At 40.4% G+C, this 24,834-nt stretch overlaps 6 protein-coding genes across 6 annotated transcripts; 3 read left to right on the forward strand and 3 right to left on the reverse strand.

The window, feature by feature from the left end:
* Nucleotides 1–356: 356 nt before the first annotated feature.
* pdpk1b (3-phosphoinositide dependent protein kinase 1b) lies at nucleotides 357–8,567 on the reverse strand. Its single transcript, XM_041029177.1, has 14 exons — nucleotides 8,419–8,567; nucleotides 6,019–6,309; nucleotides 5,765–5,807; nucleotides 5,512–5,649; nucleotides 5,224–5,368; nucleotides 5,000–5,097; nucleotides 4,816–4,891; nucleotides 4,635–4,703; nucleotides 4,288–4,384; nucleotides 3,974–4,147; nucleotides 3,562–3,779; nucleotides 3,252–3,309; nucleotides 2,808–2,960; nucleotides 357–2,673 (listed from the first exon to the last, which is right to left on the reverse strand). The coding sequence occupies exons 1-14, from the start codon at nucleotides 8,440–8,442 to the stop codon at nucleotides 2,560–2,562; spliced, it is 1,698 nt and encodes a 565-aa protein (XP_040885111.1). The 5' UTR covers nucleotides 8,443–8,567; the 3' UTR covers nucleotides 357–2,559.
* A 339-nt stretch (nucleotides 8,568–8,906) lies between these two features.
* tsr3 (TSR3 ribosome maturation factor) lies at nucleotides 8,907–11,996 on the reverse strand. Its single transcript, XM_041029653.1, has 6 exons — nucleotides 11,573–11,996; nucleotides 11,231–11,441; nucleotides 10,664–10,857; nucleotides 10,388–10,555; nucleotides 9,569–9,623; nucleotides 8,907–9,240 (listed from the first exon to the last, which is right to left on the reverse strand). The coding sequence occupies exons 1-6, from the start codon at nucleotides 11,691–11,693 to the stop codon at nucleotides 9,087–9,089; spliced, it is 903 nt and encodes a 300-aa protein (XP_040885587.1). The 5' UTR covers nucleotides 11,694–11,996; the 3' UTR covers nucleotides 8,907–9,086.
* Nucleotides 11,997–12,058: 62 nt separating this feature from the next.
* On the forward strand, nucleotides 12,059–14,618 carry gnptg (N-acetylglucosamine-1-phosphate transferase subunit gamma). The gene is made up of 11 exons (XM_041067119.1): nucleotides 12,059–12,196; nucleotides 12,316–12,370; nucleotides 12,449–12,516; nucleotides 12,603–12,657; nucleotides 12,810–12,893; nucleotides 13,015–13,108; nucleotides 13,411–13,525; nucleotides 13,612–13,694; nucleotides 13,919–14,047; nucleotides 14,180–14,261; nucleotides 14,365–14,618. Exons 1-11 carry the CDS (start codon nucleotides 12,130–12,132, stop codon nucleotides 14,442–14,444), a joined length of 912 nt encoding a protein of 303 aa, XP_040923053.1. The 5' UTR covers nucleotides 12,059–12,129; the 3' UTR covers nucleotides 14,445–14,618.
* A 1,173-nt stretch (nucleotides 14,619–15,791) lies between these two features.
* On the reverse strand, nucleotides 15,792–24,235 carry LOC121201329 (uncharacterized protein C7orf50). The gene is made up of 6 exons (XM_041067120.1): nucleotides 24,178–24,235; nucleotides 23,676–23,809; nucleotides 23,469–23,582; nucleotides 17,197–17,408; nucleotides 16,410–16,491; nucleotides 15,792–15,971 (listed from the first exon to the last, which is right to left on the reverse strand). The coding sequence occupies exons 2-6, from the start codon at nucleotides 23,796–23,798 to the stop codon at nucleotides 15,792–15,794; spliced, it is 711 nt and encodes a 236-aa protein (XP_040923054.1). The 5' UTR covers nucleotides 23,799–23,809; nucleotides 24,178–24,235.
* On the forward strand, nucleotides 17,950–19,878 carry LOC121201327. The gene is made up of 2 exons (XM_041067118.1): nucleotides 17,950–18,101; nucleotides 18,619–19,878. Exons 1-2 carry the CDS (start codon nucleotides 18,099–18,101, stop codon nucleotides 19,684–19,686), a joined length of 1,071 nt encoding a protein of 356 aa, XP_040923052.1. The 5' UTR covers nucleotides 17,950–18,098; the 3' UTR covers nucleotides 19,687–19,878.
* Nucleotides 21,028–23,363, forward strand: LOC121201326 (G-protein coupled estrogen receptor 1-like). The gene is made up of 2 exons (XM_041067117.1): nucleotides 21,028–21,112; nucleotides 21,847–23,363. Exon 2 carries the CDS (start codon nucleotides 21,997–21,999, stop codon nucleotides 23,128–23,130), a length of 1,134 nt encoding a protein of 377 aa, XP_040923051.1. The 5' UTR covers nucleotides 21,028–21,112; nucleotides 21,847–21,996; the 3' UTR covers nucleotides 23,131–23,363.
* Nucleotides 24,236–24,834: the final 599 nt, after the last annotated feature.

The raw sequence follows: 24,834 nt of genomic DNA on the forward strand, positions 1-24,834 counted from the left end.
ATGCAAACCAGACTGCCAGCTCCTCGGCCACTCCTACTAACCCACTCCACCAGCACTGACAGACACTTGCATAAATTATCCCAGTGGAAAGAGGTCCTCCCTAGACTGATCTACTGACGCTTCAATATGGAGCACTGATCTCTTGCTGCTGAGAGCCTGCAAATGTCATACAAGCAACATCTTAAAGAACCAGGCTGATAAACACCTTATTCATGTGTTTCGTGTAAAAGACTTCATTACTGTTACCCAAAAATGACATTTAAAGTATAGAAGACCAACCAGGGTATTTTTTTAATCTCCTGTGATGTTTACATTTGGTGTGTGTTAAAATAATTTTCACGACACGCAAACACTGATAACGGGCCGGTATTTATTTACATGCTGCAAAAAATGTGAGATGCCATTGCCACTGAATGCTGCTGCTTTCAGTGTGTCATGACTGTGGTTGATAACAGAAGACAGGACACATGGCTTTATTTGTATGCCTAAATCCCTACATGCTTTAATTACTGGACTACCAAGCATTAAGTGGAAAATTCATCATTCAACATCTACTGACCTAGCGCACAAATAATCAGAGAGAGAATGAACAGATTCATTAAATTATCAGAATATGATTAAATCACTGAGCAAATAGAAAATGTATGATATAGTAAGAAAAAAGCTGTAAAATATTATAGTTTACAATAATTATTCACATTCAAAGGCTTTACATCTCAATACATACACAACATGGCCCCTGAACATGACTTCAATCCAAATATGATTCATATATTAGAATTTAAATAACACAGAATGAACTAGAGGCTAAACAATAGCCATCAAATAACCTTATACAAGAATAAAAATACAAAAACTGTATCCTAATATCATTGCATTACTTGCTTCAGATTTTAATAATACATCATCTGTACATCACAGTTCTAGTCAGTTACAAGCCAGGTAGAGTATTCCATACACAATGTAACCGACTGCCATCGACTTGATTCAAACAATTTCTCTAACTAGAGGAAAACACTTCTCTAGTGTTTTCTCAACTTTATAGACAGATACAGCAATTTCATCGGTTATTTGGATCAGATAGATATCCTTTAACTGACATCCAACCGCATCGAGCCCCGGGCCCCAGGGCCAGAGGGTCCTATTCACCTATACTCCAGTCACACACTGCACACACAGACTCAGCTGAAGGAAGAGGACCTTTGGAAAGGACCTTAAGGTAATATGTCAAAAATTAAAAGCATTATGATAATACATATTGCTAAAACAAGAGCACAAGTTAAATCAGTCGCTTTAATTTCTATTGGGCCAAACATCAGAATGAAAAAAAAAAAAAAAAAGAAGAAGGGCTAACGAGCCCGATGAGGCAGGTCTGCCATCTTGTCCAGGGACAACAGCTTTACTGCGATTGCTTCCGAGAATGATAGTATGTGTATGTATCTCTGTTGATGAAAGTTTTCTGTTCAGCATGGGGTGGTCAGCACATGAGATTTTGTTTTCAATAGGACGTACTGAAAATGAGCCGACTATCCCACCAAAAAAGAAATTGAAGAATTCACACCACAAAGAAATAGCCAGTGAATGGTACAGAACAGCCAAATCATCCAATAATAATCGCTATGGTTGCCAATGCAGTCAAAAATACCCACCTTTAAAGTTGAATAAACTATAACTCCAGTGCCCTAGGAAAGAGAAGCGGACAAGGCTGCGCTACAAAACTGGCCATGCAGGAAAGATAAGCAAGTTATGATTAGGAAGTACAAGCTAGTGGCATGTTTACCCACCCCCTGTTAGCAATACATCCTCAGTAACGGCTATGGAAGGCTCACACTTACACAGAGACTGATTCAGACCCATGTCTCACTGCAGACCAGCACTCTGCTTTGATACATAGATACCTTAACTGGACTGCAATAAGCAAGTACCAAGAGACTAAAAAAAAAACAACTCAAATACCGTGGGAACATTTGGGCTCTGACAAAAATATATAGGATTTGAGTTTGGTAAACGTGTGAGACTGAATCAGCTTATAATATCAGTTACAACTATGGAGTATATGCACTAGAAGTGGGGCCTGACTACAGCTTGCACATACGATGTAGGATTAGGATATGGTTTAATTAAGATATCAGGATAGGCTCTGGTTCACAAAAGCTAGATTTTGTGTTATGGTATCATTGAAGCAGGAAACCAGTCCTTGCATTTGAGATAGTCCTAGCGGTACCCAAGTTTGTTTCACTCTACAGGACAAGCTTGCCCTTCTCATTCCCCCCTGCAGAATGTACAAAAAGCAGATGTGCATGGTGGCAGTCTTATCATCCATACATGGAAAAATGCAATAGAAGCCTCACAGAGAGCACAAAGAACAAGCAAAGCAACCCTGAATCCAAAGTTGTATTTTTCCCATGGTTCTACTCAGGAAAACAAACAAGGTCTAGATGCCAGCGTCTCTAAGAGTTTGTTTACACTGCGGTGATGAAGGGCACTAAAGAGGGTGTTACTCTGCTCAGTGATTGGCCTCAGAGCTAAAGAGGAGTGGCCACAGGAGGAAATGTACTCCTATAGGCCAGGGTTTTGGTGCCTTTGATAGATCTTTCTCCACACTTCCTGGATCTTCTTGCACCATCTGTCAGCATTTCCGCTGGGGTCCATCAAATAGTATGTTCGGTTAGGCTGCAAACATCACAGGAATGGAGGAAAAAATTAAAAGGTGAACTAAATGTGAGAGGACACTTTGAACAGTGGGCAAGTATCAACATGTTGCAGGAGGAAAATGTGTTGGACGGACATCAGGAATAGTCATTTACCGTGTGAACAAAGAAGGTTTTGAAGTTCTTGGCCTCAGGGCGTAGCTCAAGGGACCAAGGAATCTCCCCTTTCAGGACCTTGTTGACAGGATCCACGTAGTACAGGTGTGGTCCTTCAGTAAGAAGCAGCTGTCTCCGTCGCGCAAACAGACCCTGCAATGGAATGCCACATGGCTCAAGACATTAGTTCACCAATAGAGGGGGCTGTTAAGCCAAAGACACTTTCCATAACAGAACAGGGAATTCCCCTCTACTTCCTATAAGCTATATGGGAAGTGACTTCACTGCTGTTGAGACAGCTATTAATGGAAAACACGGTCACCTGAAATAAAGGTTAAACTTGGAACGGTTTACTTTCTTTAATTTTTTTAAATATATAACAATTATATAACAAAACAATAACATAATATTAAGTTCCAAATATACAGATTTGAACTCACACACCTTTCGTTTATCCACTGGGCCCATTTTCAGGATCAGGTTATTCTCCACAAACTGGTGCCTGTGTAAGTAAACAAAAGCAGATTACTGACATCCCCTCCCTTTCACTCAAACATTTTTTTGCTCAATGTATGTATTAATGGCAACACACATACTTATCTACAAAAGAACATTACAATTTAACTTTGTTCCATATCTCTAGGACATGAGCTAGACTCCAAAGAATGATTCAGATTTTTATATAACAGCGAAAAGCACTCTAACACACACATCCACAGGCTGACCAAGGAGAAACATGTAGAGAGGGGTTTACCAGGGGTTTCCAGTGGACTGTTTATCCAGCAATAGCTGCTTCTCCTCTTCTGTGAACTGTAGGTCCAGCTCAAAAGAGTTGTTGTCCAGGTCGTGGATGTACTGCTCAATGTTGCTGCTGGACCTCTGTGGGGGCGTGGACTCATGTGGCGACAAGGAGTGTGATGAACTGGACTGAGCCACCTGCATGTTGCTGAACTGGCTCAGGAGATCATCATACTACAGTTGGAAACAAGACAAGTGTAAAGAGGTGCAATAAGATTTGGCGGAAGTTTTGTGGTTTGTTCAAGGTTCAGAGGATTCTGTATCTGTCAACAAGGTATCAAACCTAAGTTTTGCCGTGGATAAGAAACAGTACACAGCAAAAAAAAAAAAAAAGATGTGGATTGTTGGAGACCCATAAAATATTTTACATTTCCGTAGCAGTCCTCATCATCCTCAGACATGGCTGGAAGATAGGGGGTGAGCTTGGGGGGTGTCTGTAGGTGTAGGTCACTCCAGGAGATGGTATCAAAGAAAGGGTGCTGCTTCAAAGGGTCGTAGCCTCCCATCTCTTCACAGCCGATCCGCTTGGAAGGGTCCAGTGACTGAGGGGAAAACAGATAGGACGTGTCGTTATTAAACAACATCAGCACAGACAACTAATATACCAAATTAATTTCCACAAAGATATTAGTAACATTTCATAGTATCTTACATATATGGATTATGGCATTTGATAACTCACCAAAAGCTGTTTGACAAGATCCTTGGCTTTGGGGAAGAATTTCTCTGGGAATTCATACTCCAGCTTGATTATCTTCTGGAATATTAAGTACTCATTTCTACAATATGTGAAGAGCAAAATGACATGAACAAGACTGTAGGGAAGTGTACCAGAAGTGAAATATTGTTTGCTATATTAATATTATTGGGGCGAGGTTATTCTCACAGCTAGCATTTGTTGCACTTGAATTAATCCTAAACAGTACACTTTAATGGATAAAACAGGAACACAACATGATCAGCCATTACTAAATCATAAATTAATGAAAATTAACTGAGCTGTGACAGCAACATCCCCTTGGTACTTACCCAGCTCTGAACGGTGGTAAACCAGCCACCAGCTGATAGATAATACATCCCAAAGCCCAGAGGTCAGAGCTACAAGGGGAAAAAAAAGATTACAGATGTGATGCCATCCTTATCTGACCAACATAAAAACACAACAGTAGTTAGCAAGTTTATCAGCTGCATGATGACCAAACCTCATTACCTCTTGCAGGCTGATTTCTCTGTTAGCAGCTCTGGAGACACATACTGTGCTGTTCCAACAAAGGAGTTTGCTCTTGCTGCCAAACAATGCAAATAAATTATATTAACGACATGAACATGTTTATACTGCTCACATAAACTACCAAATTCATGACAAAAAATTAAAACCAGGAATGTGGTTATACCTTGTTTACTGTCTGATGATAACTGTTTTGCTGTCCCAAAATCTGTTATCTGGATGTGCATCTCTTCACTCAGAAGAATATTCTCTGGTTTCAGATCTCTGAGAGGAACATGATATAAATTATGGGGAAAACAAATGTTAAACATTGTTTGAAGAATTATTTAAGGAAAACAGCAAAAAAGAGATAGAAATACCATTACAGATGACACAAAAAGAAAATCTTACCTGTGTATTATCCCCTTATTGTGTAAGTATTCTAGAGCACAAACTATTTCAGCTGAGTAGAATCTAGTACAGGTCTCATCAAATGAACCAATTTTGCGAATGTATTTCAGGAGCTCTCCATTCTTGGCGTAGCTGAGACCAAAATCTAAGAACAGCTAGTTAAGGATGACTGTGATTACCAGAAATAAATTGTTAAAAACTATCATCATTTTTAAAAAAAAACAATTCATAATTTGTAAGATATTAACATACGACATGCTTTGACAAATTGTACTTGTTGAAGGATACACAACTTCTCATCATCTTGAAATGTGAAGTAGAGCTTGACGAAGAATGGGTGATCTAGATTTGACATCAAATCCCTTTCTCTTTTCACGTACTGGGCTTTGTTCTCCTTCATAATATGGCGTTTCTCTAAAATCTTAACTGGAAGAGAGAAAAAACAACTTCAGAATATAATTAAAATATCATATAGTCATTCCATCTTGATAATACAGTGTAATTAACTGTATTCGCCAAACACTGTTGCATTATTACTTACTTGCATATTCTTTCCCTGTTACCTGCTCTCTCGCCAGAACAACCTTAAGATAAAAACAGAAAAGAACACAAGATAGCATGTTACTATCTTGTCAGATTCAGGAGAAAATCTAGTAACTCTTGGGCCTGTTTTGTCATTTCACCTCAAATGAACTGAGGATGACTCATCTAAGCACATTAATCAAAAGAATGCTAGCATGTAGCAACATCTACCCACATATAATTCAGAAACTAAGTGGAATGCAAGTTACATACCGTTGAGAAGGAGCCCTCTCCCAGTATCCTGCCAAATTTGAAGTCCTCTGGCTTCTTCTTGCGTGGCTGAGGGGTCTGGACAGCCGGCTGCGTGCGGAGGTCTGAGACCTGGCTGGTGGCAGACGCTCCTACAGCACGGGCCTCTGAGGCTGAGCCCTCCATGCTGGGACAGTGGCTACTGCTTGCGCCTGGGATATCAAGTGGCGAGCAGGAGTCAGGGTGGTTTCTTACCATTGATGGATGTGAGCAGGAACAGATGACAACACTGGGCTGAATGGGCACAACATCATACTGAAACAAGAGAGAAAGAATTGAGAATATATCAGGCATGGTGGTCCAGATGTAGTTGTAGTTTAAAAAGAAAAAAAAAGTCACGTCCATATGTGGTTTATATAGTGCATCTTCACTTGAAAATTACAGGGGACAGTAAATCCAAGTCAAAACTGTCAGAAGACACCTTTTAATGCACTTGAAAAATACTACCAAAAATATATAATTCTTCCCTGCACTCTGACTAGCAATCGATATGCTGGTAAATTTAGGCCATCCTAATCTGGCAACCATATGAATGCTGGGAATAAATATTACAGAGGACAGCTACCAATGTCAATTTGTTTAGAGAATATCTGCTAATGGAAAAGGACACGGTTTGCTGTTTAGCGATTGAACTCACATTTGAGCTGCAATTTTTATGCACTTTCATTGTGTGAGATTTAGCAAATGCTTTGTTATGGTGCATCACAACTGATACTTTATGAAACTAGAAAATGAATAAGATGACTCAACAGCGATGGGAGATAAACTGCATATACTGACATGTTAAAACAGCCACAATAAATATATACAAGTTGTTGCATTTTCTGGTGCAGTGGAATGTTTAATAAAAACAATGTGATGTACTACAAAATAAGCAATTACCCAACCTATTCCAGAAAAGGAGTATATGACTCTAGAAGAGACAGGACTTAAGAGGACCTGTATCACAAATAGTAAACCCACTTTCCAAGGTCGCCAATTTAAATTTACTGATACAAACACTGTTGGTAGGCCATTGTGACTTAAATAAATAATTTCAAGTGAGACCACTTGAGGAGCAAAGTCTAGATAGGGACATGCAAAGACTGTTGAAGAAGCCGCTTTTGAGCCTGGTGGTCCCACCCTCAAGCGTTAAAGTTGTAAAAACTGTGTCAAAGTTACTGCTTTCATGTGACAAGTGTACTTGCTACCACGACTGCACTGAACCCGTCAAATCTGTATGTACATGACTGAGTTGACATGGCAGCTAACGCAAACAAACAGATACACAGAGAAGCCCCCCAAATGATCGTTGAATATTCAAAGATAACATCCTGCGACAGGCTGTGCTTTCAAACGTGTTGGGTGCTTCTACCAACGTTAGTTATTTTTAACTTGCTCTACTACTATAACAGTCAGCAGTAATGTTCAGCTTACAACTCCGTTAACGTTAGTTAAATTGGCCTAGCTTCTTCTCATTCAAAACCAAGGTGTGGCCATTTAGCTGCCTTATCCGGACTTGACTGTATGGTTGACAACTAGCCACATAACTATCTACTGATGCATTACTATTACTGGTCAGCCGTATAATGGTTAATAGAAAACCGCAGCTAACGTTAACATAACCCCGAGAACTCGGGTAACAACAGGCCTGTTCGAACTTTCTTTGCTAACTAACGCTTGCTATGAGGCTAACGTTAGCTGCTGCTGCCTTGTCAAATAATGCCGGCCATTGCTGACAGCGAGTTATAAACTTAACGCTAACAGCCTGGCAATTAGCTAACGTTAGCAAGCCAGGTAAACGATAAGTAACTTAAAAACATGCTGATGCTTTCACGTAAAGTCCCTTAGTCGTGTTCAAAGTTGGTGCGCTGACATTAATGTCAAAAGTTTAAAGTTGATGGGTTGACAGTCGAACTACACAACATTAACCTTAAAATGCTATCTTCTAACCAAAGGTGGAACGCAATAAAGCTACGGTTAGCTTGTTAGCAAGCAGCAGCATCGTTCAAAAGCGCGAACCCGCATAGCTAACGCTAGCCAACAGATATTGACCACGGGAAATGGCTCAACATCCCATAAATCCAATAGCTGGTGCAGAAAAATACTAAATCGGCAGCGAATGTTTTCACTGAGGTTTAATCACAAAACAAGTCTTGTGTTAGACAATCCCGATTAACATAGCAAACGTTAGGCGTTGTGATAGCCAACATTAGCGAGCTAACGTTGCTAGCTAGTGAGTCGTAACGTTAAACGATCTTTTGCGGCTAGCACCGCTCTTCAGATGAAGGCCCGACCTAACTATTTGTTGTCAAACAGCCGCCGCACTGTACATTTTGAGCACCGGCTTCGAACAGTTGTTCGTATTAAAGTTGCAACACTTACCAGCTGACTTGTAGCTCTTGCCATGGGAGTTTTCCTCGAGTATTTATTTGGAATAAAATAATTAGAGAAGCTCCAGTAATGGCTGCCTCTGCGCCTTCATTTTCGAGCTGTGACGTCGTTCCACAACAATGTTAACGCAGGACAGCAGAGGAGAGTCCCGCTGTGTCCGTCCGCCCCCCTCGCCACATTTACAACCGACTGAACTTCATCTACTGATAGGGATGCAGTCAAACGGCAGCGGTTGTTGATATTCAAATACCACAGTAGACGTGGCCTAAAAACTGTCTTTGAGCCAGTCTGTTTTAGATTTACAAACAAAGCGTTGCAGGGAGATTCATCTACAGGTCTTTTATACCATTGTAACTCAACTTTTGTGTATTAGCAACCTGAATTCACAGATCTCATAAGTTTGGTTTTACTGATCATCTCGTATTCATTCTACTGTGTGACAACACTGTATCCCGACATGCAACGTAAATTAAACGATAGTTGCAACAATCATTTATTTAGTCTGTTTACATCAAAAAATACAATTTATTGCATATTTTCATATTTTTTATACAAAACCGTGTAGCTCAAAACAGCCTTCAGTTTATGTAGGAGTAATGAGTTGTTAAAACAAGTTTTGTCAATACTTGTATTAAATAGATCCACAGTTGAATTACACTTTATTGCGATGACTTTGACTTATCCTCTTCCTCTTCATGATGATGTGAGACTGTTCTTGACTCATCGTTGCTCTCCGTTTTCTCATCTTCAGCTTCATCTTCGTTATCCTCTGAAGTGTCCGTATCCTCACTAGAATCATCATCTTCTGGTGCACTAAATACAGAAATGACAGTTTAATGAACTTAGTAAACATGGAAAACCAACTAGGAAGAATATCTGGTATTTTCCCTGCAATATCAGTGTACTGCTTTTTTAAATTTTATCTGACTTTCTGTCTGACCTGCAAATGTGAAAGTTGTATAAAGTGACATACTACTATGAAACCAAACCAACTGTCGGCACTAAAATGACTGGATCAGTACTAATTCATTTATCAACATAAGCTTAAGAACAAGATTTGCAAACGGTACATTTGAGGGATTATCTCACTCGGATAGCAATTATAAATTTAATGCCCTGATTTGAAATATAAAATACTTACCACCGATGTCTGTTGAGATTCCTACACTCTACTCCTGAATTAACATCAAAAGGATCTGTAAACGAGACAGATGATTAGCTTTCATTAAGAAGAAAATTGCTTCAACATTAGAGGTCATAACTCAGCAACAGCATGCAGACCCCTCTGTGTGTGGCGCAATTGTCCAGAGATGCAGGAAACAATCACCCTTGTTCCAGACTTCTACTTCACTGCCCACATTTCTCATTTGTTCAGCGATTCAAATCCAATCAAATTAATCAAAATCAAATGAATGCAGTAAAACAAAACAGTAATTAGCAGTAATTATGTCTGATTAATGATGAACAGTCTAGGAGACAATTCATGGAATGTGTTTATAGAATTATGGGTCAGATATCAGAGCTCCCAGTGACATTTATTTTTTGATGAATTATATCACTCATAAGTAATTTATAAAGCTTAAAAGCCTTTAGAAATATGCCATGATTTTTACTGCTCTAAATGAATAAGCAGCGTTTTCCCAATCAGTCACATGAAGAAACTACAGCCAATGCTGGAGCAACAGCAAAATACAATAACCTCAATATATTTTCACCCAGTTTCTCAAAAATGAAGTTACTCATGATTCTGTCATACTTTTTCTGAGGGACAGCTTTCACAATAATGAAGTTTAATAAAAATGAATTATTTTAGGGCTACAAGATTCACATGAAGACAAACAAAGACTAAAATAAGGACTGATATGGGACTAAACCAAAATGACACCCAGCCACCCACTGCTACATAAAGATGTTGGGAAAACACTGTTGGGGGCCTCAATATATTTCTCCCCCACTTTACCAAACTCCTCCTCCTCTGGTTTGGATGTGAGAAACTCCTTCTCTACAGAGAGCAGCTCTTCCTCTGACTGGCATGCAGCATAGCGGTTCAGCAGATCTCTATTGAGCTCCAGGAACACTGTCCCCCACTTGAATTTCTTTAACAAGAGCACTGCCAGTTCTTCGAAACCTGCAAAATTAGTTACATTATTTTACCATTTTCCTGCCATAACTTATAACAGGACACAAAAAGCAGCCAGAAAGACAATACAGTACATAATTCCTGAATAAGACTTACCTACAATGCAGAATGTAGCAGCAAAAGCCTCAACACAAGATAACTTGCAAGGCTTTCCGTAGTTGACAGGGTTTGCAGCTACGAGGTACGGCAGTAACCTGGGATGAGTTCCAACCATCTTATTAAAGGGAGTCTCCTCCAGTTTGGCCCAGGAACAGTCGATCACTGCTAACCCATTCTGAGCCACAATCTCTCTGTGCATAAAGACCAGCATTTTTTTCAAAACCACAATCTCTGTCATTCATGTTTGATCACAAATATAGAGATGATTAATAAGATTCAACTTAATCTTATGGACCAAAACACATTTTTATTACACATGCCACTGAACACACTGAAGAACAGCTCAAATGATTAGATCATCAATCATTCTGATCATCAATAAACCACAGTCAGTTATCAAATAACTTTTTTATGTTTTGTTTCTCTCGGTTTCATTTCATTACAAATGCATGTGCATTTCATAATAACAATGTGCTATCACAATAACAATAAAATGTACAGATCCCCTGCAGTCTAACAGTTATTTTAATCAGTGCAGTACATGCAGTAGAAGTCTCAACACACCTGTCTGCTGGTGTCACATACTTCGTGCCCATTGGACTCAGGATGAGACCATTAAATCTCTGATTGAGGCGCAGGTTGCGTACAAACCCTTTGCGGACTAACTTTCTGCCGGTGCAACGTTTGGGATCACAGTGACCCAACTCCCACATGGCAAGAGGACAAGGGAGTTTCACCTGAGGGGCCTCTGCTCCTTCCTCTAGGTGAAGACTCGCTGAAAAAAAAAAAGACAGTGACAAAGGTCAAAGGGTACATTATAATGTAAATATCAACAACCTCACTCATGTACAAGGAGTTTACACTGTCAGGATTTTAATTTTGATTATGAAGTCAGTGCATCATTACCTTCAAAAGCAGTGTGCATCTCTTCTGTAAAGGCTTCTAAGGACTTCCCCTTCATTTTATGCCGTTTGTCTTTGCCCTTGTTGTCAGGACGGACAAACTTGCCCTGTTTCTTTCGTCCCATATTGCACCAGGTGTACAACTAGTAGGTTATTGTCAGATCACACCATGCATTAAAACTAACCAGCAGCTGAGTACATGCTTTGACATTAGCTAGCTAGCTACACCACCAGCACACATCTGAAAAACGAACTCGTAAAAAGTAAATGTTTCGTATTTTATCCTTGCGTACAGTCGTTACAGGTTCATGGGCATTATCACCACACAGCTATTCGTAGCCTTCATTTATTCTCCACTGCTTTGAATAAGACCTAAAATCAAGTTTGTTTGCTTTAGCTACTTCGGATCGTGGAAAACATGTCGTAGTCCCAGAAGCAAACTGCGCATGCTCACATGTTATTTTGTGACATGTGACCGGTCAACTGACTAACGATCAACAAAGCAGGAAATGTATCTAGAAAACAGCCATATATCACGTTTCAGTCATTCAGAAATTAACCATGTACTGTTTGTGTAACGGATTATGGAGTTTTATAAAGCTGTGGATGGTCTGTGTGTCTATTTTCAGTAAGTACTGCTGTACTCCGCGTGTTTTGTTTAATAACAGTAATACCAAAGCAGTTGTGCCACACTGTGCTGTGCTGCTGTGTGTTAATTGAGTCTGCTATCGACCTGTTTTCACACAGTAAACCATGGATTCGCTGGTAAAATGAAGATAGTTGAGGAGCCAAACACATTTGGGTACGTTAAGCAAAAGCATGTCTCATAGTATGAACCTTGTTGATCAGCTCCTGTGTGACTGAGCTTCTCTGTGCACAGGTTGAACAATCCTTTTCTGGCTCAGGGAAGCAGACTACAGCCCAGAGTGACCCCATCTTCAGTGTCTGGTAAAATAGTCTGACCTGATTTAAAGCCTACATTTTATTTAATCACTGCCTTCACTTATCATATCAACATTAATGTTTTACTCAAGGCCCAGTCCATCTTCATCGGCTTGCTGGAAAGTGCTTCAGTCTCACAGAGTCAACGTGAGTATTTTACATATGTGAGCTCTATATCTGTGTTTTTATTACTCAGTAAGTTTCCACTGGCTCTCTGCTTCAACCTGTTTGGCATGCTGATTGCTGGATTGTCATTTCAAACTGGAAAAGCAAACAAATGTGAATGTGTCCCTTTGCAGGTATAAATATGAATTCTGTCCATTTCACAATGTCACCCAACATGAGCAGTCATTCAGGTGGAATGCTTACAGTGGGATACTGGGGTAAGATGTTGTTACCTTTCCCTTACCTATGGTTACCTTATTTGCAAATATCAACATATGGATGACTGGCAATAAGAAAGTGGTTTTGTTGTGAGAGCAGTCTATTTTGTGTTCCTCACAGGATCTGGCAGGAGTGGGAAATAGCAAACAACACTTTCACAGGAATGTGGATGAGAGATGGGGATACTTGTGGAAACAGAAACAGAGAAACAAAGGTTAGCGTGGTTTAAAAATTTAAACATACTCTGGTAGTCATTTCACAGAATTTAGGAGCTCCCAGCTTCAGTATCTGTGTTTCCTCTTACATACAAGACCAATAAAGTAACACTTTAGGAGATAATGAGTGAAACTCTAAACTCATTAGTTAATATTCAACTACAAGTCCACACATACACACAGTCACTGTGACTAGAGTCACTCCAGAGACATATCAGAACAGCTCTCCAATCAACACACAAACTCATTGTCACAATAGCAAGTTTGTTTTGTGACTTGTTCTTTGTCATGGTTTCCGTAGGTGATTTTTGTCTGCAGTGCAAGTAGCAAGCTTGCACAGGTCTCAGAGCCCAGTACTTGTGTGTACTCACTAACCTTTGAGACCCCACTTGTTTGCCATCCACATTCTCTTTTAGGTAAGACAAAAGAACCATTTTACAGAACAAACGGCAGGGTAAGTCAGCGGTGATACTGATATTATCATTTGAATGCTCTTTTCAAGTGTATCCAACCCTGTCTGAGAAACTGCAAAGGGAATGGGATGAAGCTGAGCAGGCTCTGTATGAAGGTCTTATTACTGAGCAGGTAAGGAGCAGTTTGGGTGAGAGATGACGCAGCATGACGGGTTTGATGTGTGTCATCGACAGTTTATGCCACTTGCAAGATGATGAGATGTACATGTGTGCTAGATTCAAACAGCTCAGTTACTTTCTGAAATGTCTGCCCTTTTTTAAGGTCCTACTTTACCATTTTTATTCCTGTTGTACTAATCATCTTGTACACTAACACAATGTGTCTGTGTGCGGCAGGGATACAATAATCTTTTGAAGGACATTTTTGAAGATGCTGGTCTCCTGAAGAGCCAAAAAGTGAAGGCCAAGGTTCCAGAGGTTGAAGCCAATTCAGAAACACACAACTCTTTACAGAAATGTACAGAGGTATGTGCATTTATACAGAATTGTAAACACTCTTCCAAATAATAACCTACAGAACAGAGTGTGATATTATTACAATACTGCTTAAAATATGACAAAATGGTCTTTATATGCTTTCAATATATTTTTGTAAAGGACTTCCAAAAACAGAGAGAAGAGATTGAGAGGCTGCGTGCTCTCCTTACTCAACACAATATTCCTTTTGAGTCAGAGCCAAGTAAGTCAGCTCAAGTCAGCAATCTTCACTCATTTAAGTCTTACACGCTATGTAGTTTCTTTGTCTTATGTGTAATATCATTTGTTATCTATGTATGTCACAGATGAAGCAAAAGGTACAGCAAGTGTGACAGTTAAGGATCAACACCTAAGGGGAGACACCGGCCTCTTTGATCTGCAGTGAAAATCACTTGGAGCTTGTCACAGCCTCCGTTTAAAAGCACCTGGCTGGATTTTGTTGGTCACGACAGAGACGCTCACCAAACAATATTCCTGTGCACTAAAAGTTCACTTGAACTAGTGACAATGAAAAAAAAAGAACTGCAAGTTTTTTTTGTTTTTTTTTTCAAGAGAAGTTAGAACACTCAGCTGGCTCTCTCCAGGGCGTTTAACGGAAAGGATCATCTTGTTACGTGCCAGTGTGGAACACTATTTAAAAATACATGGGTATATCTACAGAGTATACTGGATTTTTGAGTAAAATTGACCAGACATTGCATTTTATCAAATAACTGGTATTTGTCATGTGTATGTGTCAAGCCAAAAGACAAAAGTGGTGCAAAAATTTTATTTGAATATGTGGCTTGATAACAGTAACAGAGAAGTGCTTTAATGTCAAGTCTACAGTATTTGGGTGAGTATTCCTTAAAATCAGGAAGTGAAGTCAGATCATCACCCTTTACCGATATACAGACTTAGTTTCCTTCCTGTGACAAGTTTGCAACCTGAATTAGGAGTCAAAACCTTTGTGGCTGTGTAGTGCAGGAAGTTCTAACTCTCTGCGGCTCTCTTGCAGCTTCTCTTTTACCCACTGTATATCTGCTTTGGGCATTAAGGGGACATGTGAATAGTGGACATAGTTACATAGTTGGATACAATGTAAAATTAGATTATATTATTAGATTAGAATATAATCACAGAAAACACTTGATGTGTAAGATTTAATTTAAGAAAAAGGTTTACATTAATCCCCAAAATAAGCAGATCAGGACAAATGGCAAATGGACTTATGTGGAGCAGGTCTGGATTAGGTTACTGTCACAAGGGATTTATCAAAACAAAACATGGTCACTGTGATTACACCTAGAGTAGGTAAGAAAAGTTATTCTCATCAGCAACTTCACTGATTATGGGCCTCGACAGGCACAAACATGTCTTGACTACAAACATTCCTGAGACTTTTAACTCCAGAGGTCTCTCAGCTTTCCGTTTCTTCTGTGGGGGTTTGCGTCTGTCCATACTGATGAAACTGGAAATTATCTTCTGAATTCGTAACATTTGAGGAAATAACAATAAACATCTATCCTTCAGGGTACCATTGTACCCTAAGTATAACTTGTTATTAAAAAAAACTTGTGATTTAATCATCACTTTTCCTTTTCCCCAAAGGGCCATTACAAAATACTACATAAAAAAAACAACAGGTTAGGTCCAAACCCAAGATCAGGGCATTCATTCAGTCCACAGATCAACAGAGTTCAGTCTTTTTTTTTTTCTGGTGAATGTGATGCCTTCCTGCAGTAATAATAGGTCAGGAAAGCAGCTGGATAACTTCTCTAGCTCTGTGTGCCCTCTGCTGGACAACCACATCCTCCGGTGCTTGTCCTGACTCTTCAACCAGGGCTAAGGCCTTCTGCACTGTAGTGTCCCTCGCCCCTCCACGAAGTCCCTCCAGGTACTGGAGCAGCACGGAGAACTTCTCATCTGGAATCTGAGAACAGGCATTATTAACTGTGCTGATTTATCTTGTTGCCTGAGCATTAGTTTACATATTACAGTCATTATTGCAAGTAGTTAGAAAATGTATACTCTAATTATAAGATGACAGTTTTTAAGAGTGAGCATCTCATTTTATTTAAAGGCAGTTCAAAAACATTGGTATGGAAGGGATGACACAAACTGTGTGAAACTTAAGATTTACCTCATTTATTCCACAGTTATCCTAATTTATTCCACACCTTACATATTTCACAAAATACTAACAAAAAATGTGTTCAGACTGTGCTGTGAACTCTGAATAGAATTTTGACAAGGTGTAGCTCACAAACAAACCGAGACAGGGTATGATTCTTGAGGTTAACACTTCCTTTGCTCTAAACCTCTTCTAAAAACTTCCCCTGCATGAAATGATCTCGCTGGTTAATTTTACCTTTTCAGAGTCGAACGAGTGCTGCAGTAACCATGTCTGCCTGGTCTTCTGGAACTTCCACTCGGTACGGTTTTCGGCCCAGCTGCAACCACAAAACAGTTTGGAGATGTGGGCTCCAGTGTTAGATTAGTTAACCACAGCAAAAAGCATAGCATAGCCGTTCAACAAAGACTATATTTACAAATCTTATATCTTATAATCAGCTTCTGCTGATGAATGGTCCAACAGGTGTAAATCTTTGCTTTATGATATTTATGTTTTGTCCTCCGATCTATACATAACAAAGGGCAAGGCAAAATAACAGAAAGACCACAAAGGCATACCCCAGTTATTGAGTACTGCACTTCCATTAAGTTGTGTAACTCACAGATTAGAAAAAGACTAGTTAAAATCAAAGCAGTAGAGGCAGAAATATCAGAGTTTTAGTTCCCTAATATAGGTGTATCCACTACAAGCTACAGCCTCAACAATGACCAGAGAGTTGAAGAAACAGCTCACTGTTGAATTACACTGTTCGGGTATTCCAGACTACCTGTCCCTGTGTAATTCTGATGTGAAATGTTACTAAGGAAACTTGTCATATTTAGAGCCTATAAAAAAGAAGTAAATGGAAATATTGCATGTTTGTAGGGTTTTTCGGCCACCTACTCCTTGCTTCCTGGTTAAGTGGACAGAAATACAGGGTTGTTTTCGACCTGGGGTTTCTTATGTGAGAAGTGACAACATGAAAAGCAGGAAGCCAACATGCTGATTCACCTGTCCTGTACCAAATAAGACTGGCTCCTACCAGGTGAGGTAATCTAAGGCCTGCTGAGATGCGGTGGGTCCAGATGCTTCAGTTTTCTGTAAGGTCTCTCCCTCAGCTTTAAGCCTCTTCTTCTCTTCCTTTTTCAGGATCTTCTTCATCTTCCTCTCCAGGACCCGCTTCTCCTCGGGACTCAAGTCCTCCTCTCTCTCTGGCTCATGTGTCGCTTCAGGGCCAGTGGGTGGGTCTGAAATCTGTCAGAGCAAAGCAAAACAAAGGTTCCTGGGAGTTATCTACATTAACAGACCTTCCTTTTTAGAGCCATACTATTGTCAGTGTTTATGTAAAGCGAATATCAAACATGCAGAAAAACTGAAACAGTAATTTCTTTTTTTATTTATGTTAACAGCCATTTCCTGCCAGTTTTCTGTATTACACAATCCTCTGGTTCAGTGCAGAGCTAATTTTCTTACATTTCTACTGAGTGTAAAATAAATGAGACACTTTCTTGTGCTACAGAGTAAAGACGAGTGAAAGCTAAATGCTTTTCTGGGGGCTTTGGATCATTTGTCCATGGCACACGCTTGCACTATTTAAAAATAACCACCTGTTTAGTAGGTTTACTTTCAAATCGGAGGAGAAACTTTGCTGGAGAACATTCAACTCTCAGGGGAAGTGAAACAAAGGCCACAGTATGCTCTCTAACTTAACAGACCTAGTCAGTATGGTGATGAAAAAAAGAGGGGAGGAAAAGTTTTTGATCACGTGGTCACGAAGTCATTCTGAAAGTATGTTGGTAGGGTATTGCCCACAAAAATACAGCAAGCCCTGTGCAGTGAGCGGTCCTGTCCACGCAGTGAGCATCACTTTCAGAGCTTCGAGCTGATACACAGCGTCTGGCTGGTGGATACAAGACAGGAGACAAGCAAATCAAGACGGCAAAAATGGTAAGAGGAAATGTGTTTTTTAACTGAGCAGGCAGTTCCTTAAAGAGAAGCTGACAAAAACAGCAACATGAAGCTGTAGACAATATTTAAAAAGACAATAAATATTTAAAAAGTAAGCTATTATTTCTAGTTAGCACCATATCTTTATGTATATATAAAATTATAATATAAATATAAAAAAATATAAATCTTGGAGTTAATTTAGGCAGGAAATATACTCTGTGTTGTAAGAGTATGTTCCTGTGGAAAACCCACTTAACGATTCAAAGGCTGAGCAAAAGTAAACATTGTTGTAAATGCATTGGTATTTTATTTAACTTGTTTTTGTGCATTATAAGAGGGACAGATTTACAGAAACTAGGTGATAAATATTCACAGCCAAATAATCTGATCTTTGCTCATAGTTCACTCGGTTTTAGATCTTCCCCTGATGTGAAGAAATGTTTGACAAACAGTGGAGGGTGATGCTGAGGAGGACAAGATTTCACCAGAAGGTGTTTCCTCTTTTCTTTTTCAGTTTAATCAAACTGGGGACCAGTTGACTACTGAGATGACCTCACCCTCACCTCCATTTTCTAACAGCTATGCTACCACAGACAACAACACTATCATGGACTCCTCCACCTCCTCTGTGTCAGACCAAATTGCAGCTAACACAATCATCTCCAATGCAAACTCCGTTTACAGTTTCTTCGCAGGTCTGGGTTTCCTGGCGGGCTGCTTCCTGCTCTATAGCTTCATCCATACCTACAGAGCCCAGAGACGGCTGGCCTGGCTCGACTGTCTGCTCTGGGCCTTTTGTGGCTTCCAGCTGCTACTCCTGTTCCTCTCTCTCCATGCTGTGGCCTACAGACCTAAGTACCTGATGACCACAGCTCTGGGCTGTGCTGCTCTCTCCTTCATCATCAACACAGCCTCTCTGTGCGGCCTGTTTATATTAGTGCTCATGGCTTATGTGCTAACCTTTGATCCGCCATCCCACGCCCTGCTGCGGAAGCCTGTTGTCTGTGCGCCTCTGGTGATCCTGACTTCTTTCGTCATCTCTCTGCTGCTGGCTGGGATTCGTGAACCCAGCCATGATCTGCAGGAAACAGTTACCTGTTTTATGGATCCAGCCCAAGCTGGTGTTTCATATGCAGCAGCTAAACTGTGCCTGGTTTTTCTGATTCCCTACATCCTCCAATTGGGACTTCTGATAGGTGGCTGTGTCCGGCAGTGGAAATCTAAAGGACGTTTCCTGTCCGGCTCTGAGGAGGGTCCTGTGTTCGTGACAGTCACTGTGGTCATTTTTCTCTGTCTGCTGTTCTACAGCGTGGCTCTGGTGAGAGGAGCACAACTACATGCGGCGGGGAAGATGAGCTATCGTGAGCAAGCGTTTCTGAGCACGGCTGAGTTTGTACTGTTCTCAGGGAGCAGTGCCAGCCTGCTGCTTGTGCTGTTCATGCACAGGCTGTGTCGAGAGAGTCTCCAAGGAGTGTTTAGGCAGCTGAGGGGCTGCTGTCGAAGCCGAGGGCGCACACAGCCCAACAGAAACATCACACCACACATCGAGATCACAGACACCCTGCAGGACACGGAGTCATAGAGGACAAAAACCATCCGATATGAAGGCAGAACTCTTCTGATGCATCAAAGACTTTTGAGATCTGTTGTATTGGTCATTTTGTTCATGCTTTTGCTGTTTGTTTTTATCTTAATTGACTGTGTAAATGTTTTTGTATACATGCATCCTCCCTTTTAAGGACCTGAAAGTTTGTAAAACTTTTTTTTTTTAAAGTTTCTTTTTTTTTTTTGGACATTTGTATTTTACAAAAAAATAAAAATTTTGCTATATATCCTCAACACATTTGCACCTTCCTTCCGATTGCTATAATAGCAATATGTTTGTATAGTTGCTATACATCAGCAACTATGAATGAGTCAATTAACCTTTCCTTGGAAAACCGACTCCATTCACATCAACATGATTTACACAAAAGCCCTTTTAAAGAAAATGCCTGGAAAAACCTCTGCAATTCCCAGAATGCCACACTGGAAACAAGCCGTCTTGGAAAACAGAAGTCACATGCTACATTTATGCAAGTAGTGTCAATATTCATTTTTTTTTTTTGATAAAGAAAAAGCAAACACACACACACACACAAGTGATAGTGATACTCTCTTTTCAAGAAACTGATGGGCACCAGTTCTAAGAAAAACTGACCTGCATGGATCATATACTGCATCAGTGCCAACAAAGAGTGGTATACAACCACCAGGGACCAGTAGGAAAATTAATACAGGAGCTCAGTTGCATAAGCTGGCGTCATGTGCAATGTCAACCTGACTTACACTGAGTAAAATCACAGCAGTGATATTGTAGGTCAAGGATCTAAGACATATTACTAATCATTAGAAAATGAGAAAATCATTAAATGCAAAGTGTAAAAACATTCACATAAGAAATCACCTACAGTCTCAAACAGGCGCCTGTAAACTAAAACAAAAAGCAGAGCTGCTGCTACATAAACTGTCTTTTTGTGTCTTAAGCACACAAGAAACAATGATATGAGACTATCCTCGCCTGTCCTTCATCTTGTTTTGTGTAAATACACCTATAGTCTGTCTTTGCTAAAAGTCCCCTGGCTCCCATATTTATGTATTTTAACATTATACAGTCATAGTCGCGTTCACACTTCATGGCGAGTGTTGACAAGTTGGACATCCAAACTTGATATAATCATTTATGCAATAAAATACATACATATAAAAAATACCTAGGGGTTGTTCAACATGACTCCTTACAGAATTGAGCTAAAGTGAAGCTATTATGAAAAACGTTCTTTTATATTTGACTAAAAAGACAGCGACAGTGTGTGTGTGCGTGCCTGTATGCTGTGTTTGTGTTTCTTGATGTAAGTGGTGGGTGGCACCACAACACTTCTCTGGATCTACTCTGACGCTGGCTTTCATAGTCACCACCAAAGGACAGGGACGATTTGAAAGACAGCATGCAGAGCACGGAAACTTGAGTAAGTTCAAGGCATTTTATATGAATGTCTAAATTATGTATCACAAATTACTTTATGTCAAGCTGACTTACAGAGTCTCAATTTTTTTTAATTAAAGACATTATTTTGTCAAATGTACCATAAATTTGACCAACAGTTGTTTTAAAGTAGCACAAAACCTTAAGTAGTTTTTCAGAATTTTAGGCCAGTGTTAGATAGTTAACAGCAGAGATATGTCAGCAAACAAGGGCAGAGACAGAAATAAATATAAATAAATAAAATAATTGGAACCAAAAAGCAACAAAGGTCCCTGGTGGGACTTGAATCAGGTAAGCTGAGGCTTAAAGTCAGCGCTTTAAAATCCTAGACCACCAGGGCATCTCAGTATTATGATTCTGTCTCTGTCTTTATTTGAAATCGATTTCAAATCTGCAGCAAAACAGCATATAGAGCTACAGCAGAGCTGTAAGATACAGATAAGCTACAGGGTTTTGTATCTGGTTATGTCTGAATGTCACGCTGTATGACATTTTGTAAGAGTGGTTATAATCAGTTTTTTTTCATAAGACATTGCTAACATTGCCTCCAAAATGATCATCACCTGGTATAAATTTGCTATTGTCAAATGTATTGTTATATACTGATACTGTGCACAGAATTTCTGTCTACTGAAAGTCAATTCTTCAACATTAAATCTACAAACTGAGTTGCTGAAAACAAGCTGTTGACTTACTGCGCTCCTCCCTTCTATGTAGACCAGTGGGCATCAGCTCCACTTTACATCCACGACGACCAGCGAGAGCAAACAGATGGCACCGCAGACTTCACAGGGGCTAAAAAGCCTTGGAAAACTAAGAACTAAGAAAACCTAATGGTTAGCTACCACTAACACCAGCTCAACACAGATGTGTAGTATGGACATGACAATGTACATGGGCTACAGAGTCATCACTGAGTATAACTTCACTGTGCACCTAAATGACACACAGGGAGTCGTCTCAGATTTTCTGCGGACGGCTTCGGAGAATCATCAGCGTTACATTATCAGCCTCATCCTCTCCAGCCTCTACACCATACTGCTCTTCCCCATCGGCTTCATCGGGAACATCCTCATCTTAGTTGTCAACCTGGACCACAGGGGCCGCTTGACAGCCCCAGACCTCTACTTTGTGAATCTGGCCGTGGCTGACCTTGTCCTCGTGGCTGACTCTCTGATCGAGGTGTTCAACCTGAAGCAGGGCTACTACAACAAGGCCGGCCTCTGTACCTTTATGAACCTGTTCCAGCAGGTCAACATGTACAGCAGCGTTTTCTTCCTAACATGGATGAGCTTCGATCGGTTTGTTGCACTGACTGGCTTCATGGGCCGCAGCATGCCGCGTGCACGCCTCAGCTGCTGCCTCATCTGGGTGTCAGCGTCCCTGCTCACCCTGCTGCCTTTTGCTATAGCTCAAGCTCAGCACGCTGGGGAGCTCAACTTCTGCTTTGCCAACGTGACCCAGATTCAGTGGCTGGAGGTGATGCTGGGTTTCTTGCTGCCTTTCTGCGTCCTGGGCCTGTGCTACTGGAGAATAGCTCAGGTGCTCCAGCGCAGCCAGAGGGAACAGGATGGCCCACAGCAGAGGCCTCGCAGGCAGAAAGCCCTGCGGATGATCTCAGCTGCTGTGTTAGTCTTCTTCCTCTGCTGGCTCCCGGAGAACGTGTTTGTAAGTGTTCACCTCCTGAGAGGTGACACAGATGGCAGCACACTGTGGCAGGACTACCCCCTGACAGGTCACACCGTGAGGCTGGCAGCCTTCTCTAACAGCTGCCTGAACCCGCTCATCTACAGCTTACTCGGGGAGACCTTCCAGGATAAAATGAAGCTTTTTCTCCAGCAGAAGGGCAGATGGGCCAAGTTGCACAGGTCAGCCTCAGGAAAATCCTTCTATGCACCAGCTGCAAACACATGCAGCCACGCAACATGCGACAAACCAAGACAGACCACACATTTAAGCTCTAATATCCTCCCACAAACTGTTATACTCCCTTCAAATTAAAACCACCTGCATATGGCAAGTCGCACAGACTAACACAGATATCTGTGCCATGAGTTTAAAGTCGTCATTAATGGACAATATAAAAACAAGGACTTAGCTTTATGCACACCATGTATTGCAAAACTGGGATCAGTTGTTTTTTACAGGGTGTCCTGTCAAATGAAAATTCTGATTTCTGTAGATAAATTTTAAATAAATAAGTTATTAACGACATTTGGAGTTTTCTGTACTAATCATCACAAATCAGCAATCACAGCCCAGCTGACAATGCTGAAACTAGCAAAATAAAATAATGAAAGCATTTTAAAGGAAGCCTTTTCAGCAGTTAATGTTCTTACCTCTGTTTGCTTGGTGTGTGTTTTCTCTGTCACTTGTTTCTTTTTGCGCTTCTTGTCCTTTTTCTGTTTTTTATCAGCTGCGGTTGTTTCGTGAGGAATCTGCACTGGAGCCTCCTGCATGAGATAAACAGCTTCAGTATTTTGAGAGTGATTTCAGGTTGTGTCATCTAAAACAGGTACAAGTGACTGTGCTGCTCAGCCACTCACCTTGACTTCCATCTTTTTCCTTTTCTTTTTTACTTCAGCATCCATAGTTGTTTCTGCATTTGAATCCAACTTTTTCCTTTTAGGAAGATTTGATCCTGATTTCAGAGATTTATCTTTAGCCATGAGGTGATTTACTGCAACAAACAAAAACACGTGTGACTAAAGTACAGGTACACAGACACACTGTATGAAGTTATAAATGGGTGGACAATAACCCTCAGAGGCTGAGAGGGATGAGTGCTTCTGCATACTATATTTGCTGTTATAAACATGTCATGACACTACCCCTGAGAAATAGACACACATTGACCTCCAATTCAACTGCATATAAATGTTTAAATGGGCTGCATTTATCCCGCTGCTGCTGACGACCTGTCCCCATGGGCAGAAACAAATAAAGGAATATGCTCAATTTCACTGGCAAAATGTAAACACCTTTTTATAAACATTAATTTGATCTCAATGCTGTTTTTTATATAAATTGATTTAAATAAAAACTTACTTGAACAACGAAAGAAGCGTGTAGGACTCCGGAGAGCACACAACAAGCATGGGAACGCAACCGGGAAGTGATGTCGCCCACGTGAAGTGTGATTGGACGGGTATCGCCCTTTGTTTCGTGATTGGTCGATGGGTGTGAGTGATTCAAAGACCCTCGGCGATAACACCGCTGATGCCTTCAACATCTCAGACGAGCATAACTATCTACACCAGGGGTGTCCAAACTGTTCCACAAAGGGCCGTGTGGCTGCAGGTTTTTGTTCCAACCAAGCAGCAGCACACCAGACTTGACTCATTTAATCAACTGATCTCAGTCTTCAGACAGTTGATTGGTCAAACTGTGTGCTCTTCATTGGTTGGAACAAAACCTGCAGCCACACGGCCCTTTGTGGAACAGTTTGGACACGTCTGATCTACACCTATATCATTGTGATCACTTGTGATTGTCAGTAATATATTGCTTTCAAATTAATGATGTAGGAAAAACAATACGGATTTGAGAGGCCAATATTGTCGCAGCATGAATACACACAGTAGCACAAAATAAATGCAAAGCAAGATATTGGTATAACGTTAAAAAAAAAAAAAAAAGGTTCAATATTAAGGTTTCTTAAGTTCATTCCTGACAATGAAAACAGTAGTTGACAAAACAATCTCT

The sequence above is a fragment of the Toxotes jaculatrix genome, chromosome 21, assembly GCF_017976425.1.
Source record: "Toxotes jaculatrix isolate fToxJac2 chromosome 21, fToxJac2.pri, whole genome shotgun sequence".
NCBI classification, from domain to species: domain Eukaryota; kingdom Metazoa; phylum Chordata; class Actinopteri; family Toxotidae; genus Toxotes; species Toxotes jaculatrix.